General features: G+C 30.0%; 2 protein-coding genes across 2 annotated transcripts; both read right to left on the bottom strand.

The window, feature by feature from the left end:
* Window positions 1–4,035: 4,035 nt before the first annotated feature.
* LOC110667558 (caffeic acid 3-O-methyltransferase) lies at window positions 4,036–9,534 on the bottom strand. Its single transcript, XM_021828448.2, has 5 exons — window positions 9,526–9,534; window positions 6,146–6,627; window positions 5,685–5,995; window positions 5,498–5,562; window positions 4,036–4,409 (listed from the first exon to the last, which is right to left on the bottom strand). The coding sequence occupies exons 1-5, from the start codon at window positions 9,532–9,534 to the stop codon at window positions 4,113–4,115; spliced, it is 1,164 nt and encodes a 387-aa protein (XP_021684140.1). The 3' UTR covers window positions 4,036–4,112.
* LOC110667200 (caffeic acid 3-O-methyltransferase-like) lies at window positions 9,355–10,979 on the bottom strand. Its single transcript, XM_021827983.2, has 4 exons — window positions 10,567–10,979; window positions 10,106–10,416; window positions 9,936–10,000; window positions 9,355–9,853 (listed from the first exon to the last, which is right to left on the bottom strand). Exons 1-4 carry the CDS (start codon window positions 10,965–10,967, stop codon window positions 9,557–9,559), a joined length of 1,074 nt encoding a protein of 357 aa, XP_021683675.2. The 5' UTR covers window positions 10,968–10,979; the 3' UTR covers window positions 9,355–9,556.
* Between the last annotated feature and the right edge of the window lie 8,887 nt (window positions 10,980–19,866).

Genomic DNA, 19,866 nt, shown 5'->3' with positions numbered 1-19,866 from the left:
CCTCAAAATCTTCATTCCATATATTTAAAAATAGAAAAAAATTAATTAAATTATTTCTTAATTGAGCGATTAGAATCCTTTTAACACATTGACTTTGGATAAGCGTAGTCCTCAATTATTTCAAAGCACCTGTTTTGGGTCATAATTCATTTGTTTTGGTTCATAAAAAATATTAGTAAGATAATATTAAGAGGGTTTAATTTTACTTATAAATTAATTAAACTTATAAATAAAAAATTATAAATAAAATAACTGTTCCATGTTAGAATGGAGAAAAAATAAAAGATATTCAAAATGGCAATGTTTTTCTAACTATGTAGTGCGCATTTAGCCCGATAATTAGGAGGCCTAAAAGACAAATCCATGAAATCAAGTGACCAAAGTGGACAATATTACACAAATGTATAGGGCATACCCTTATGGCCTGTTTAGATGAGGATGAATAAGAGGTAAATAAAAGTAAAAAAAGAAAAACGATTTATGTACCATTGAGGATAAGTAAAGATACTTGTCTAATCCCTCAAATATCAATTTTTTAAAGAGAAGATGTGAGAGCTAAATTATTTTATTTTTTTTCACCTCTCAAATTTATACTTTCTTCGGCTCTTCCCAAGTATAAATATAAAAAATATAAATTACCTTTCTCTATCTTACCATCAATTTGCTTTCCCAAACATGAAATTTTTTTTATTGTTTTCTCCTCCTCCTTACCCTTTCTTATGCTTGTTTTAATTACCCATTCTTCATCCATCCAAATAGAGCTTAATGATTATCATTGTCAGGACCCAACCTATGGGCCGAATAGGCACTAGGACCTGAGCCGGTATAAAGCCCCCGAAACCCGTAGTAAGTCTTACTGTTCCCAAACCCATGACCAAGCCCATAATTTATACCCAATATGCATATAAAATAATTTAAATTGAATAAATATTATTTTATTTCGTGCCAATTTAACCTAATAATTATCAGAAATTAAAATTAGGGGAGCCTAGCTCAACCCTGTTACATCATTCATAAACTATTTAAAAATCATAAAAAATTTTCATTTATTAATACAAAAACTTAAATTCATACAGTTCCTAACAAGATCAATGCTACTGCTAGTATATGCGGAGTTCTAATTACAAATTTAGAGAATAATAATACAATTAAGTAATGATCGATAACCTGCGAGAAAAGAAGCAGATTATTCTGAAAATGTCTCCTCTTGTAGCCTGGAAAAAATAGGGTGAACAGGAGTAAGCGTTCGGCTCAGAAAGTAAAATACCAATTTTAAGTACAATTTCTATAGCTATTTAAAACTAATGCGTCTAACAGTGAAATGCAACACCATCATACATATCCATACAAGTCACATCATAATAGCAAAAAGCCAATTTGGAGCACACACACACCCAATAATATTCAAACAGTACATATACGAGAGCTGATCCCTTATACAGCTCTCTTAATCCAACATCTACCAGCTAGTGTCTCTCAAACCGGGCTTTCGCTTAATGAACCAAATGGGGGGCCAGCGAGTGTCTTTCGAGCCGTGCCTACCTCGACTTATCCATAAGAGAATCAGGTTCCAACGAGTGTCTCTCAAGCCACGTCTACCTGTCCTATCCATATCCAATACCACACACTACACGCACGCCAACGCATGCACACTGCTCCAAATTACCATAAACAACATCAATGACACTTTATCAATTAAGAATGCAATATAAAACGTGCCTAAGGTTTAACTACATAGATACATATTTGTAAGTGATGCATGGGCATGCTTCAACATATAATAATATTGAAATTATAATTAAAATTAATATTTTACTCACAGTACACCAGAGACGACTGTAGAGGTTGGGTAAACAATTATAATTTATGTCAAAAATTCGGCAGAGTTTCCCCTATACGTAGGACCTACTAAACCTATAAAAAGATTCAAATAACACTTCTAAATTCTCAATTTCCACAATCACATCTTATCAACATTATATGACCCCTCCTGGGCCCTCTAAATCAGACAATAGTCATAAACTTGAAAAATTACGTTTTAGTTCATATAATTGATATTTTATAAAAATCCACTCAAACAAGCTCTAAAAATTCTAAAATTTTGCCTTGCGGTCCTTAATAAAGCTATAAAGCTATCGCAAAAGGAATTGTAATTTTCTAATCACTCATGAATATTACTCAATTCCATAAGTTTCCAATGGCTAACATATTCTTAATTCAACCCAATTCAATATTCACATATTTAAACCTCCATCCTCAAGCTTCAACCAATCATATAAAATTTAAATACCATAAATCCAGATGGTCTTATATGCTTAGATGTTAAAAATCTAACTAAAACCCACATATATATTTCAAAAATATTCCAAAATCACTTAAAAATTCAACAAATACCATAAAACATCTCTAAATAATTTTACTTTCATTATATATTTTTCTTAAAATTTTTCTTTAATTTTTCCTGTTTAAAAAACATTGCATTTAAGCACTGCAGACTAAGAAATAATGAAAATAATCTTAACCAAAGCTTATCTGTGTCTCAAAAATTTCAAAAATTTATGAGGAAACCTCTGGAAGTTGAATCATCCCCAAAGCTAGCCGGAGCCACCGGGCATGGTGGTCGGCCACCGGTCTCCTGCGACATCTGCCGGATCTGATCATACCATAATGTTCCTCTCCTCTTCCTGAGTCCATAGATGGTCTCGGATCGTCTATCTAATGGTCTCGAATCGTCTATCTAATGGTTGGATTATACAAAATCTGACGAAAAAGCTTGAAAAATCCGAAATTTTTCTCATCCATATCTCGCTCATCCGATCACCAAATGTTGCAAAATGGGTATCAAAAGAAAGCCCTCAGAATAAGCTTTCCAACGCCACCTAATCGCCTCGATCGGACGTCGAATGAAATTGGAATCGCACCTGGAAGTTTCTGCCCACTGTGCGCACATTTTTCTCTCTCCTCCATCACTTGCCGTCGCTTCTGGTGCTTCTCCGGCCAGCTGGTGGTGCGCTGGCGACATCTAGGGTGAGGGACCTATCGTCAGCCGGCCATGGTGGTTAGAGGCTCGCCGGTCAGAAGAAAAAGGGAGGGGGAGGGAGAGTGACGGGAGAGAGAGTTTTTAAGGGGGCTGCTGGTTTTTTTTTTTTGAATTTCTGAGAATGAACCTGGACAGACATACTATCCAGATTCATTCCTGAAAAATTTTAATTTTTAATTTATTTATTATAATTTTAAAAAATTTAGATTATTACAATCATTTTGAAAGGCTAACTTGTAATAATCTTATTTAAAAGTTAGATTAATATTCCAATTAAGTGATTATAAATTTAAAATTTTAAAGTTGACTTCAGCACCAAGTCCTGAGGCCAATAAAAAGTCATATTTTGACTTTTCTTGGCCAACAACTAGGGCCGAGCAGAATTCGATTCAAACAAAAAAATCGAATCAAACCGAGTCAATTAAATTCAATCGGTTCGATTTTAAAATTTAATCAGTTCGGTTCGATTTTATATTATAGAAATTTCGGTTATTTCGGTTTGGTTCGGTTTTGAAGAGAAAAAAACCGGTTAAGCCGAACCAAACTGAATAGTAATTTATATATTCAAATCGAACCAAATCAAACCGAATCAATTTTTAAATTGATTTATTTTTATGGAAAATTTATGAATTATATTTAATTATATATATATATATTAATGGTTTAATTTCATTGATTAATGGTTATTAGGTTCAAACCAAAGTTAAAATTAGACCAAATAACTTGAAAATCAAATCTAAATTAAAAAATAATCAAAAATCAAAATCGATCGATTTAAACCTCACCGAACCGAAATAGAGCGGTTCAGTTCGATTCGATTTTTCACCCTTTCGATTCGGTTCGATTTCTAAAATTTAAAATTTGATTTTTATAATTTAATTTGGTTCGGTTCGGTTTGGTTCGAACCGAATGCTTACCCCTACCAACAACTCTGTTATCTTGCTTACATAATTCAATAGCAAAGACCATGATTGCAATTTTTATAATCCAATGGCTAAGACCACGACTTTTGATCAATTTTATTATTTGTATCATATAACATCGATCGTAGTAGCTATTACAATTAAATAAATTACTTGTAGGATTCTATGACAGACCAAATATCATGAGCAACACAAGCAACTTTGAAGTTTGTGAACCCAGCTGCTCTAGTCAAGACTTCAAATTCTCTTGCAGTCCTCTCTTTGCCTGAAGGTTGGGTTAACATGATATTGTCAAGTCTTGAAACATATTGAGAAGCCTTGCTTGTCTCTGGTTCTTCTGGTAATAATACATTCATCACTATAAGTTTCCCATTATTTGGCAGCACCTCATAAATGTTCTTCAATACTTTCACCACATTTTCATCACTCCAGTTGTGGCATATATCCTATACAAAACATCAATATATATATATTAATATTGTTAGAACCTAATTCAAACAGGATTGATTTAGTTTTCATAATATCCTTCAAGATTTTAGGGATAATAGGTTTTAAGGTTGTTGCATTTTAATTTTTAAAATAATGATATAATCTTGACTAAGTGTTGAGATTTACATGGGATTTTATTATATTTAGTTAGACTTTTGCTATATAAATAGCATAATTAATAGTCTTTGAATTAAGAGAGTTGTACAGATTGTTTCTTTCTATTCAATAAAAATGTTATTTATTCTTCTACATTTATTTTTGTTCTAACAATGGTATCAGAGCCTCAATGATTTTATGGGCTAATAAGAGAAATCTTTAAACACAAATTTATCATGGGTTATTGGAGAGAACTGCTCCAAGAAAATTTGAAGTGCATCAATAATGAAGAGATTGGAGAGAAGTGCTCCAAGAAGATCAAAAGCAAAGGTTGGTGAAAAGTGCATCAACAATTGGTGAGAAGTGCACCAAAATTATCAGTTGGAGAGAAGTGCTCTAAAACACAAATTTGTCTACTGGAGAGAAGTGCTCCAAGACTCAAATTGCTAGATGGAGAGAAGTGCTCCATTCAAAAAAAAAAAATTGTTTCAAGTCCATGTTTGAATTAAGGGAGAGAATGTTAGAACCTAATTCAAACAGGATTGATTTAGTCTTCATAATATCCTTCAAGATTTTAGGGATAATAGGTTTTAAAGTTGTTGCATTTTAATTTTTAAAATAATAATATAATTTTGACTAAGTGTTGAGATTTACATGGGATTTTATTATATTTAGTTAGACTTTTGCTATATAAATAGCACAATTAATAGTCTTTGAATTAAGAGAGTTATACAGATTGTTTTTTTCTATTCAATAAAAATGTTCTTTATTTTTCTGCATTTATTTTTGTTCTAACATAATTGTTGGTTATTAATTTCTTTCTCCACCCACCACCACCAGACACACCCACCACCAACCAACAACCCATAACAAATGCAATATGAAGCCCAATGAAAGTGACCTGAACAGAAGAAAAAAAAAAAGGGCAGAGTCACGATAAATTTGTTACCTTTATCATAATTGCTTCTGCTTGTGGAATGCTTGTGAGCATATTTCCTCCCACATGCTGGATTCCTGCACTTAAGAAAATCCCTTCATTAGCCAACTAAATAAATCAGTATATGAAAGTTCATTCGGAAAAAATGACAAAAAAAAAAAAAAAAATCTTCAATGATCATTAAATTTTATCAGTATACCAGGATAAGGTGGTGCAGTTTGGATCACATGAGGGAGATCATAGTTGATGCCTTTGATGGAAGGGTACTTGGAAATGATCATATTGAGAGTCCTGCCAGTGCCACCACCAACATCAACAAGTGAAGTGAGTCCCTCGAATCCTTTGTAAATTGCTAGAATTCCATTCATAATGACTGTAGAGAGACCAGCCATTGCATGGTTGAAGATGGTGTTGAATTCTGGATCTTTGTTCATGTACTCGAATATAGACATCCCATGAACTTTCTTGAACAGATTTCCACCTTCAAGAATTAGGTCCTTCATATGTAACCTGTAACACCAAAATCAACGCAATAATTGAAATTACCTTCAGGTCTATCCATGATATTCTCTAAGAATGTGAAGTCTCAGAGTTTCAGTCATAGTTAGAGTCAAATAAACAAAAGAAAAATTAAAGGAAACAAAGGGTTGTTTTCCATACCAAACCTCCAAAGTGGCTCTGTGGTAGGCAAGAGCAGATATGGGAGCGATATTGCCTTCTTCTACAGCCCCAATAAAGAATTTACAGGCAGGTGTTAGGCCATAAAGTTTTTCAATCCTGCCATCTTCGAGAGTTCGTGAGGTGTAGGAGAGGAGAGAGTGAGCGGCGAAGAGACGCAGGATACGATCAAGCATAGAAGGGGCATCAGGATTTGTTGTGGGAAGCTGAGAGGCAATTTCAGAAGCAGAAACATAAGCTCCAGGGCCTGCTTTTGCTATGATATCAAAAAGATTTAGCTCGATAGCTGTGTGAAGAACCAGAGGAAATACATGAGAGCCAGAAAATATCAAGGCATCTAGACATGCTTCCTCTTGTTGATCCATTTCTCTGTAGCTCAAACCTGCTGAGAATATGGCTCTGCTTATGGACTTCCGGTGCCCTTGTCCTTTTATATGTAAAGCCAGTTGCTTAGATGCACCCACCTCACGTCATCAAGAGCGGTGAGATTAATGTATAGTGACAAATGAAAGACATGACATAATTCTAAAACCAACTGCATTTAAAATATTTCTTGATCAGTCAACTGAGCTTCTGGTTTTTAGTTATAATATGGGGATTCGAAATCTGGACAGTGGACACCTAATTTATGTAAAGGGTATCATGGCCACTAGGCTATGCCCGTTAGCTACTGTTCATATGAGGTCTAAAATTAGAGTTTGCCCGTGAGCTTCCTCTTCTCGATCCATTTCTCTGGAGCTGCGAACGTGGCTCTGCTTATGGACTTGAGGTGGGCTTGCTTGCTTTGTATATAAACAAATTATGGACAAACAACAGTTACCTATTATATCACAATGATTACATCGCCATTTTTGGAATGGAATGATTATGGGAACATTTCATCACATGATGGATTCATGCGTTTAAGAAAATTTCTGAACTAGGCAATTGAGTCATTTGAAATCATGAAAAGAAATCCATTCCACATAACCTAATATTTTAAAATGGTCAATTAAATGATATAATACTTTTTTTAGCATATTTTTAATTTTATTCAATTTTGCGAAATAAATGAATTAATATTAAATTTAAATAAAATGGTCTTATTAATTTTAAAGGAAATTTGTTAAAATTTATTTCTTAAAAAAAATTGGGAGTGGAGTACAATGTCCCTAGTTTTGTGTTGATTATTTGGTAAAATTCTCAACATTTCAAATAAATTTTAAGAATAGTCTCTCAATTTAAGTAATTGTATCAATATTGTCCTTTAATTTAAATTTATATTAAAAAATCTCTAAATTTTAATTTTAATATCATTAAGATACTGATTACCTGATAATAATGGTTTTGTAAATTAACTTGTGGCTGAATTTCACTCATCAATTAATCAATTTAAATGAGTGCATCACAATTGTCCTCAAATGTGATTTGCATCACAAAATAAAACTTCATTTTAATATATTTTTTCTCTAATTTTTTTTTAGAAAAATTCATAATAAATAATAAATTATTATTATTATTATTATTTTATAATTTTTCTTTCAAAATTTTATAGTTAATTTAAAATTTTATTTATTTTCAATTTTTTTAAAATAAAAATCATATTTGAAAAAGTCTTCAAATACTTTTGTAAGTATTGATAATAATTATTTGTTTAAATTTATCTTATTAAAATTATTATTATTATTATTATTATTATTTTAAAGAGAAATGAATAATATTATTTTTATTTGACTTCTTAATTCAATTTTAGATTAATATATACAGGATTTAAATTTATTTTATCTTAATTTCTTCGATTTTTTTTAATATAAGGAAAAATCCAATATATATTATTTTACTTTATTTTAACGATATTCTATTTTTTTTATATAGTTTGATATTATTATAGTTGTCACTATCCAATTATATGGGCCGAATAGTTATTAGAATTTGGATTAACATAAAATCTACGAAATTCATAGTAAATTTTACTGCTTTCAAATTCATGATCTCATTAAAATTAAGATCCAACATGCAAAATAAAATAAATTAAAATATTATAAATTAATTTGGACAAACTTAACTTAATAACTTTCAGAAATTTATAATTAGGGAGCCCAACTTAACCTTATACTTAGCATATATAAATCATTTAATTTTTATTAATTAATATAATATATATATACTGATATTATAACGAAGTTCTAATAATTAAACTAATAAATAAATAAACAAAAATTATAAAACTACTAACCAAAAAGTACCATCGATTTATGTCACAAAAATTTTAAAACTTCTTTTTAATTTTTTTCTTTGATTTTTTTAAAAAAAATAATTAATAATAAATTATTTTTATATTTTTTTCTTTCAAAATTTTAAATTTAGCTTAAAATTTCATTTATTTTCAATTTTTTTAAAAATAAAAATCATAATTGAAAAAATCCTCTAATATTTTTGTAAGTATTGATAAGTAATTATTTATGTAATTTATCTTATTAAAAATTATATTATTATTTTCTTAAAGAAAAATTAATAATATTATTTTATTTATATGACTTTTTAATTCAATTTTAATGTTTAAAGGATTTTAATAATATTAAACTCTAATTAAGTTTTTTTTTTTTCTGTATAGATCAATGTTATTATAGTTTTTAATCTTTTTTTATATTAGCAAAATAATATATCCAATCTTAAAATATAATTGAACGCATTTTGTATTAAAAATCATTTATTTATTAAATCAAAATTTAATATTTTTTATGTAAATTAAAGTTGAGAGTATATGCTACACAAGTTGACGGACGAAAATTGAAATTTAACCATAAATTAACATGTAAACTTGTAATAGCATGTGGCATAAATTTTAATGATACTTAAATAAAAAATTTAAAGACTTTTATGATACAACACTAATACAACTATTTAAGAGTGAAATTAATTTCTACATTCCTTTAAGTTAAGTAAAATTATTAAAATATTTTATTAAAATATTATTCTATAATAAAAAATAGCACGTTAAGTCCAAATTTATTCTTAATTTTTTTTTAATAAAGACGTTTCAATTTATTCTATTTTTTGAATTACACTTCAGGTAAAACTAGAAAGTATAGAATTTTTTTTTCCTTTCCTTGAAATTTTAAAAAGATATTTCAAGCACATGCAAAGGGGAAATAATTATTAATTGAGGAAAAAGAAAGACAACCATCTTTGTTGGAATGGGATTTATTTAATTAGCTAGGAGGGCCTCTCAAGAATAGAACAAAGAGAGACTTTTATACAGAGCACGTAATTATTATATATATAATAATATGTTTTTATTATTAATTATAGTGAAATTAGTATAAAATTTATTATTATTATTATTATTATTATTATTATAGTAAATCTCACATAGGATTTACCATAACCATTACGACTCTTGCAACTTAAAAATTACTTGTAGGATTCCATGACAGCCCAGATTCCATAACCAACACAAGCAACTTTGAAGTTTATGAACCCAGCTGCTCTAATCAAGGCCTCAAATTCTCTTGTAGTCCTTTCTTTCCCTGAGGGTATCGTTAACATCATGTTATCAAATGCTGAAACATTTTGAGAAGCCTTGCTTGTCTCTGGTTCTTCTGGCAATACTGCATTTATCACTATAAGTTTCCCATTATTTGGCAGCACTTCATAAATGTTCTTCAATATTTTCACCACATTTTCATCACTCCAATTGTGAAATGTATCCTGTATAGATTTATATAATTAGCTCGTGTAATCTTTGTGTTTCTGCAGTCATTAATAATGATGGTATTTGCCTTATAGTCACCTTTATCATAATTGCTTCTCCTTTTGGAATGCTTGTGAGCATATTTCCTCCTACATGCTGGAGTCCTGCACGTAAAAGAAAGTTAATTTTCATCAATCAACTGAATATCAGTATTAAAGGTAATATAAGAAAAAAAAATCTATGATCATATAAATTTTAGATCATTATACCAGGATAAGGTGGTGCAGTTTGGATCACATGAGGGAGATCATAGTTGATGCCTCTGATGGAAGGGTACTTGGAGATGATCATATTGAGAGTCCTGCCAGTGCCACCACCAACATCAACCAGTGAAGTGAGTCCCTCGAATCCTTTGTAAATCGCTAGAATTCCATTCATAATAAGCGTAGAGCTACCAGCCATTGCCTGGTTGAAGATGGTGTTGAATTCTGGATCTTTATTCGTGTGCTCGTATAGAGACATCCCATGAACTTTCTTGAACAGATTTCCACCTTCAAGAATTAGGTCCTTCATATGTAACCTATAACACCAAAATCAACACAATAGTTGAAATTACCTGCATGACTATGAACTGGTAGTCTCCTACTGTCAAGTGTCGAGTTTCAGTCATTTTCATAGTCAAATAAAGAAAAGAAAAATCAAAGCAAATAAAGGGTTATATTTTCCATACCAAACCTCCAAATTGACTCTGTGGCTGGCAAAGGTATATAAGGGAGAGATGTTGCCTTCTTCTACAGTGCCAATAAAGAATTTAGAGGCAGGTGTCAGGCCATAAAGTTTTTCAATCCTGCCGTCGTCGAGGGTCCGTGAGGAGTAAGAGAGGAGAGAATGAGTGGCGAAGAGACGCAGGATACGATCAAGCACAGAAGGGGCATCAGGATTTGTTGTGGGAAGCTGAGAGGCAATTTCAGAGGCAGAAACATGGGCTCCATGGCCAGCTTTGGCTATAATCTCAAAGAGATTTAGCTCGACAGCTGTGCGAAGAACCAAAGGAAAGACATGAGAGACAGAAAATACTGTGGCATCTAGACATGCTTCCTCTTCTTGATCTATTTCTCTACTGGGGCTCATACTTGCTGCGAATATGGCTCTGCTTATGAACCTCAGGTGCCTTGCAAGCTTGCATATAAAGCCAGATTCCCCGTCGGGTGGCCGTCATTTATTTTATTTTAGATAATTATTTTATTTTACTTTTTAAAGATTATAGTATATTTTTTTGACCGACATCTTTTTGGAAAGTTTGAACACCTTACATCATTGAGTCCATCGACTTTATTGGAATATGATGTGTACCCAAAATGGCAAATAAATCTTACTTACACTTAAATATAAATATAAATATAAATATAAATATAAATATATATATATATATATATAATTAATTAATTTAATAATTTTTTATTAATTGGGTGTCTGAACATCCGAGTATTTGCTGCTTTAACGATACTTTTATACTTACTTTCACTGACCCTCATTCCATTTACCCTCAAATTCTTCCCCTTACAATTTCTTTGGAAGAATTAGGTTCCCAACTATTTTATCAATTCAATTATTTTATGGGTATCGTATTGACGCAAACAACTATTTTATTTATTTTACAGAATTTTAATTTTTTATGAATTTTTTATTATTTAATTTACTATGTTAATGAAAAGGTAACATTTTAATTATTCAAATTAAAAATTATTTTTAATTATATATATATAATCCCTCTCTCACTCTCTTTCTCTCTCTCTCTCTCTATATATATAAAAGTTAAAACCAAAATAAATTTTAAATTTGACTCTATCTTTGTTTAATATATTATTTTCTTTTTTAGAAATTTTTAAACTTTTTTATTGGATGAAGATTTTTTAAAGTTTAAAAAAAATATATTTATTTATAATTAATTACAAGTTTAAAAATCTAATCATATTTAATTATATCATAAAATACTGAAAGTTAAATATACTACTTATTTTTCTTTCTTGTAATTTTTAATATTTAAAATTTTATAAATTATTCTATTATTTTATTCTTAGGAGTTTTTTCAGTTTTTCTAATTTTTCTATGCATATTTTGATTGAATAATTAAGATTTTTAAGTTTAAGAATCAATATTTATTTATAATTAATTGTGAATTTAAAAATCTAACTATAGTAATCATATCATTAAATATTTAAAATTTATCATATATTACTATATTTTATTTAAAAATTTTTAATATTTAAAATTTTAATTTTTTGCATTATTAAATTAAGATAAAATTAAGAAGTAAAAGTTATTTGAATAGTTCAAAGTATAGAGAGATAGTAAAAAATTTAATAAAAGTATTATATAATAACGTGCGCATTTATATCTTTTATGCCTAATTTTATTCCATATTCAGTTTTAATAATATACATTCATTAAATATAAAATAAAATATTTATATTATTAAAATAATAATTGTCTTGTGTATCACATCATATGAAAATATTAAAAAAATTATTTTAATTAGAATTGATATGTATAATTATAAAAATAATTTAAATATTATTAAATTAAAATTTATCTAATTAATAAAAATAAAAATAAAAAATTTTTAATTAAGATTGCTCATCATTCCATAATTAATTCTTATCTTCTAAAATATAATTTTTTTTTGGGAAACAAGTAAAATTTAAATATTAAATAATAATTTTTTAATTAATCATCATATCAAAATAATTTTTTCAACTTAAATCTAAGACATAATAATTATAATATTGAGATAATTTTAATATTATTAAATTAACATATATATAATTAATAAAAATTAGATTTTTTGAATTATGAGTCCTCTTCATTCCGTGATTAACTCTATCTTCTATGTCATCTTACAACTATCTCTAGTAGAAAGTCCAATAAGTCAAAGATGAATACTTCACTTTTTTAAAACATAAATTATTTTATAATATTTATTATATTAAAATTTAAAATTTATTATTAAAATAATTAATATTATATATACACATATATATAAATTTCCTTCAATGCCAACAATGCACATTCTAGAAAAGAAAAATCATTGATTTTTTATTTATTCTCCAAGAATTTATATCATAATTGCATATGCATTTTGGAATTATTATGAATTATGAGCATATTTCCTCCTATCTTACGTGATTTTTTAAATATTTCTTAACTAGACAATCGGTTATCATTTGAAATTATGGGTGGAAAACGAAAAATAATAATGTTTTAATATTATTAAAAAAATTATTTTGGACTCATTCTTCATTCTTCCACACAACGTGGGAGAATGAATTGAAAAGGGTTTATAGTCAAAGTTACGAACGTTAATTGTTTTGAGCCACATAATTATGAAGTTTGAAAATTTTTTAAGCCAATATAAAGCGTTGATTCAAGCTCCGTTTATTTTTTTTTTAAATAATTTATATATGAAAAATTATTTTATAAAAAAATTATATGAAAATATTTTTTATTATTTAATTATAGTGTTAAATTAATAGTAGGGATAAATCTATATTACTAGTGAGAGGAACCTAACCCTAAATTTTTTATGATATGATAAGCAATTTTATATAAAAAAAAAATTGTAATTTTTATATTTTAATTATTAAAAATTTCCCTCTAAATTTGAGAATCATAATTTTATTAAATTTAATATTACCATTAATTATGAAAATAAATTAAACAATAAAGCTAAAAATTTATTTTTTAGCATAAAAATTTGTAGTTATTATTTATTATAATAATTATATATTATTATTTTAAAATAATAGTTCATTTAAAATTAATTTTATGCACACTTAAACTCTTAAACTTAAATTTTTTTTTTAATACTTGAAGTCTTTAAATATAGCATTATTACACATTTAACATTTTTAATGTTTTGTTTGACTTTCTATTTATTAGACAATAAATTCAATGATTATGTGATAAAATTACTTATTCTAGTGGAGGAGCTTTGGTTGACAAGACATCAGATGAAGCAAGGAGGCTGATTGCTAACATGGCAGAAAATTCTCAGCAGTTTGGAATGAGAATGGATCACGCACCTAAGAAGGTTAATGAGGTAAGTACATCTAACCTTGAAAAACAAATTTCTGATTTAACTTCTTTGGTGAGGCAGTTGGCTGCAGGGAACATGCAAACTGTTAAGGTATGTGGAATTTGTTCAAGTTCAGGTCATGTTACTGATATGTGTCCTGCGTTACAAGAGGATGAATCAATGCAACATGTTAATGCAGGAGAAAATTATGGACAACCACAACACAGGTATGATCTCTTTTCTAATACTTATAATCCAGGATGGCCAGATCATCCCAATTAGAGTTATGGGAACCAACTAGTGGAAAACTGATACTAGCAACAAAGACCACAAGTGAATCAACCACCTCCACCTCCACCTCCACCTCTGCCTCCCTCAAATCAAAGTATGTTACTTGATGAAATTGTTAAGGCTTTGGCTAACAATACCCAACAGTTTCAACAGGAGACCAGAAATAGCATTCAAAACATAGAGATGCAGATTGGTCAGTTAGCCTCATCTGTGAGTAAGCTGGAAGCTCAAGGTTCTGGAAAGCTTCCATTACAAAAAGTCATGAACCCCAGAGAAAATGCGAGTGCGATACTGTTGTGGAGTGGGAAAGAAGTTGATAACCAGAGTCCACATGAGCCAATGAAAAAGAAAAAGCAAGGAGCAAAAGAGCCAAAAGAGTCTGAAGTTCTGGAAATTGAGGTAAATACTGAACCTAACGTGGATAAGGTTAATAATTCTGTTCTTCCTCCATTCCCATGCAGGTTGGCTAAAAGTAAGAAAGAAGAATAAGAGAAAGAAATTTTGGAGACTTTCAGGAATGTAGAGGTTAATATACCTTTACTTGATGCGATCAAACAAATCCCCAGGTATGCTAAATTCCTTAAGGAATTATGCACTACAAAATGCAAGTTAAGGAATAATGAGAAGATCAGTGTGGAGAAAAATGTGTCGGCATTAATTTAGCGAAAATTACCCCCTAAGTGTAAGGATCCAGGTTCGTTTTCTATTCCCTGCAGAATAGGTGATTCTAAATTTGAAAATGCAATGACAGATTTAGGAGCATCCATTAATGTTATGTCAAATTCAGTTTTTCAAACTTTAAATTTGGGTCCTTTGAAAGAAATGTCATTATTCAGTTAACTGATCATTCTAATGCTTACCCATTGGGAGTAGTTGAGGATGTATTGGTGCAGGTTGGAGGATTGATTTTTCCTGTCGATTTTTACATTCTGGATATGGAGGATGATAGTGCTCTCTCATCAAATTCAGCTTTGATTTTGTTTGGAAGACCTTTCCTAAAAACTGCCAAGACAAAAATTGATGTGGATGAGGGTACCTTAACTATGGAGTTTGATGGAGAGACTGTCAAATTTAATATCTTTAATTCCATGAAGTATCCTGCTGGTGATCATTCTGTCTTTTCTGTCTTTTCTATTGATGTTGTTGATACATTTGTGTAGGATGTTTTTGAGGATGAGTTAGAAAGAAAATCACATTTGCATGAATTAGAGGAAATTCGCCTTAAGGCTTATGAGAATTCTAGGATCTATAAAGAAAAGACAAAGGCATTCCATGACAAAATAAGGAAGCAGTTTGTGATTGGGCAAAAAGTTTTATCGTATAATTCCATATTGAAGCTGATGCTTGGTAAGTTGCATTCTCGTTGGATTTGACCCTTTGTTGTTACTAATGTGTTTCCTTATGGTGCAGTTGAAATTCAAAGTTTAGGAACTAACAAAGTGTTTAAAGTTAACGGTCATGAACTTAAGCCATTTTATGAGGGATTTCAGGAGCATTCAGTGGATTAAGGAGCTTTGCCATGTCGAGCTAATGACGTTAAACAAAGGCACTTCTTGGGAGGCAACCCATGGGTGGCTTCTTAGCCACAATCAGATTTGTTTTCTTTCGTTTATCTTATTTTATTTTCTAGCATTTTTTCCTTTTCTTTTGTATTTGGGCTTTACATTGGGGACAATGTAAGTTTTAAATATGGGGGAGGGGAAATTTATTGCTTAAAAAAATAATAATAATAATAGTAAAAAAATTTGTTCTTATAAGCTTGATTCATAATTCTATATTAACTCTTGGAGAGAAGTGTTTTGTCCTTGAAATGGCTCTTTTCTATTTTAGATTGAATTTTTGAGATTTTAGGTAAGATAATAGTAACTTTAATGATGGATTTTTCCTCTTGTCCATATCATAGAGTAATTTTTTCTGCATAAATTATTCAGTCTTGATTTAATGGTGAAATGATTAGTTATGTGTGCTTTAAGCTAGTGTCATGCATATTTCAGAACTTTGTTTAATCTATCAGGATACTTTATAATATGTAGATGCATAAATTAGGGGAAATAAAAGATTGAACTTGAAAATTGCTCGCTATTTTAGTTAAGCAAACTAACAGAGTCTTCATGAACCCCATGTCGATTCTCGGGCCAAAAGCTAGCTAGGATATGAGCAAGGTACTTTTCTCAAGGTGACGGTTAAAATAAAGAAAAAAATAATCGTGACAAGAGAGAAGTACCACTTTCAAATATATATATATATATATATATATATATATATATATATATATATATATATATATATAAACAATTTCTATCTCCCCTAAGATTTGCAAAGAGCTATAATTATTATGCCTTGATAAATTAACCTTGTGTTTTGGTATGCATTGACTTAAAATTTTATGGAACTTTAATTGTGTGAGCTTAATTGATTTCAAGCCTTTTGTTTTACGTTGGAAAACTATTGATATATTGGTATGGTGTTGATGGAATTTGTTGTGATTGTTATTACCTTACTTGACTCTTCTTTCAAACTTTTAATCTTTTGTTAAAGAATGTTATGATAGGGTGAAGTTAAGTTAAGGAACTTCTAAATAGAGTTGATTGAGAATTTAAGTCATGCTTGAGGACAAGCATGGAATAAGTGTAGGAAAATTTGATAAGTACATAATTTATTAATTTTACTCTCAGCATATTTAGTGTTTTTAATGTATTTTTATGTTTAATTCAGTTTGTTAAGTATAGTTATCTATCAGGCATATGTTTAGAGAGTTATTGAAATAATTGTGTTAAATGGAGAAATTTGACTCTTGCTGTATTTTTTAGGGTTTTGGTGAAGTCTCAGAGCATAGAAGTGTGGAAGGAAACTTGGGAAGGTCGAAGGATTGAGAAGCGCTGTTGATACAAAATACACAAGGCGTGTAAGCACAACCACAGACCCGTGTAACATTCTGCCATAAGGAATCCAGAGAACCGAGAAAGAAACAAAGTACATGGGCTGTGTAATTTGACCCTTGTAAATCCTGGAGACCCGTGTAACTTTCTGTGCCGATACAAAATAGACCCACTCAGCTCCAGTAAGTTACACGGCCCTGGGCCGTGTAGTGATACACAGGCCATGTATCCGTCGACAATCAGTTTCCTAATTTTGCTCCAGTTGCAGTTTTTGACAGAGACTCGAAAAAAACCTAACCCTAGACCATTTATTATAAATAGAGGAGATAGCAGCCGACTCAAAATCCAATTCAGACGCCTCCAACACAATTCAGCAACCTCTCCATTCTCTTTCTTTTAGATTTCTTTATTTTATTTTTCTGTAAGCCATGAACATGAGTGGCTAAGTTTTTAATTCAGTTCAAGGGATTCAAGTTCTTTTGCTTGATTTGTAAGACCAAGTTCTTAATTTAATTTATGTTTTTTTGCATATTTATTATTTTCTGATTTATTTGTCTTTGATCTATTGAATGATTTGCTAAAAAGGCCTATTAGTTGATTGTTTGATGAGATCAATTGCTAGTTCATCTTCAGAATCCGTAATTGTTGTGTTAGATGAAGGAACGGAAGCATAAAAAACACAAGATTATACCATTGAATTCAAAAATTTTCACCTAGGGTCACATGCACCATGCAAGATTTATTTTTATCTATTTGATTTCAATGATAAACAACATATTAAAACTCTTTTAATATGTTTTTGGATCTGCATTTGCCATTTAAGATTTTAAAATTAATCAGATTAATTTTAGAACCCTAGATTAAATCAAGAATGATTACACTAACCTCTTGATGCACTGCAGCGTGTCTGCGCCTTTGAGATTCGTCTTCAGGACACCAAATGTTGTCCCTCTAGCTTGTCCACACCAAGAACACCTATGACAGCCCTTGAACAGCCTCTAAAGCTTTTTCTATTAATTAGAAATTCAAGTTCTGCCTTTTAAGAGATTAGAGATGTAAACAGGACACTAGAAACAATTTCTAGTGTTCTTAATTCAAGAGATTGATGGCTAATCTCTTTGAATTGATGAGAAATGAAGAGAAATAGCTGGAGAGGCTCAAAGTGGCGTGACAAATGAGAGGAGAGGCTGCTGGTTATTTTTTCTTTTCATAACCACACTTAAATAGCTAGGTTAACACATTAAACCCTAGCCACATGTCACCTTTCGATTAGCTCTAGGTTTAGGTGACCCAATCACATTGTGCCAAGTGTCAAACCTATATTTAATCTTGATTTTAATCATCTTACATGATTAAAAAAACATTTGGCAAGCTTATGTGTAATCCCATGTGTCACCATCTCATGGTGCCACGTGTCACACTGTGAAATGACCAAAATGCCCCTGTGTCTTAATTTTGAGTTCTTAACCCAAAATAATTATTTTCTTCTTCTAATTAATTTATATCAAATATAAATTAATTAATTAATCTCTATTAATTAATTTCTCATCAATTAAATTCATATTTAAACACTTTAAATATAAATTTAATTTATACTACACATCCAATAATCTAGATTTGGTTTCAAGTCATGCTAGGGACTTTGCAATTTAATTGCAAACCAAACCTATTTAATTAATCAATTAAACTCTTTAATTAATTAATTAAATCATATTTAAATATGTGATAACTTGTGTATGTGTGTGACTTACTAGGCTCATCACTAATTGGCAATGAGTCATGATATCAACTCTTAATATCATCAGAACTCTTTCTTACCATAAATGATTTCTCTAAATCATTTTATGAACCTCATAGACCATGGTTAACACCTAGCATAGCATGCCATGGCCACCCAATTAGTAATAAGATTTACCTTAAATGAACCTATAATCATATGTTACCATGCACTAGAATCTCTCATTACAAAATCCCAACTCAAGTTGGAGTCATGGTTTATGTCAAACTCCATTTGCTATGAATATTATGTTCTCTTTTAATTCCAGTTCTTGATTAAAAGATTTTTCTCATCGAAACTCTTTTACGAATAAATCTATCTGTCTGGCAGGCAGAACTTGAAACATCAAGAACAATTAAATGAACATAGGATTTTATCTCTATTTACTTAGAGGAACAGATTCCATCTTGATCAACACCTACCTCCATATATAACTAGCAGAGCCAACACATGCCCATATACCCATACATAGTACAAGTATGAAAGCGATATCAAACTCAAACTACCTATATACAAGATAACTGTGCTATCTCAGTCTAAAGATTATATGCTGATATGATTTATGACAAAACATTGACAAGAGTAAACTCCATGTGCTTGTCATAAGTGTCACCGGTTGACCTACTTATCATTTATAAGTGCCTATCATGTTTGTTATATGGCACGAGACTCACCATTCCATCTTATTTATATCTCATATAAATAACTTGGGAACAAACATGAATACAATCTTTACGGATAAGTCATGTCCTTATTATGGAGTATCCTCGATTGTGAACCTATTTATGATACTTTGTGCTAGAAATATTGTCACTCATATTCTTAACAACTTAAGAATAATATTTCTAACAAAATATCAATGGACCTTTTCTATTACACATAAATATATTATGTAAACGGAAAAGTGGAAATGCCTTTTATTAATAAAATTATGTACAAGATACATACTAAATGATATGCTCTAGGGCATACTACTAACAATCTCCCACTAGCACTAGAGCCATTCAT

The sequence above is a fragment of the Hevea brasiliensis genome, unplaced genomic scaffold, assembly GCF_030052815.1.
Source record: "Hevea brasiliensis isolate MT/VB/25A 57/8 unplaced genomic scaffold, ASM3005281v1 Scaf178, whole genome shotgun sequence".
In the NCBI taxonomy this organism is placed as follows: Eukaryota; Viridiplantae; Streptophyta; class Magnoliopsida; order Malpighiales; family Euphorbiaceae; genus Hevea; species Hevea brasiliensis.
The sequence above is the reverse complement of the archived record's forward strand: the minus strand, read 5'-3'. Positions and strand labels throughout refer to the sequence as shown.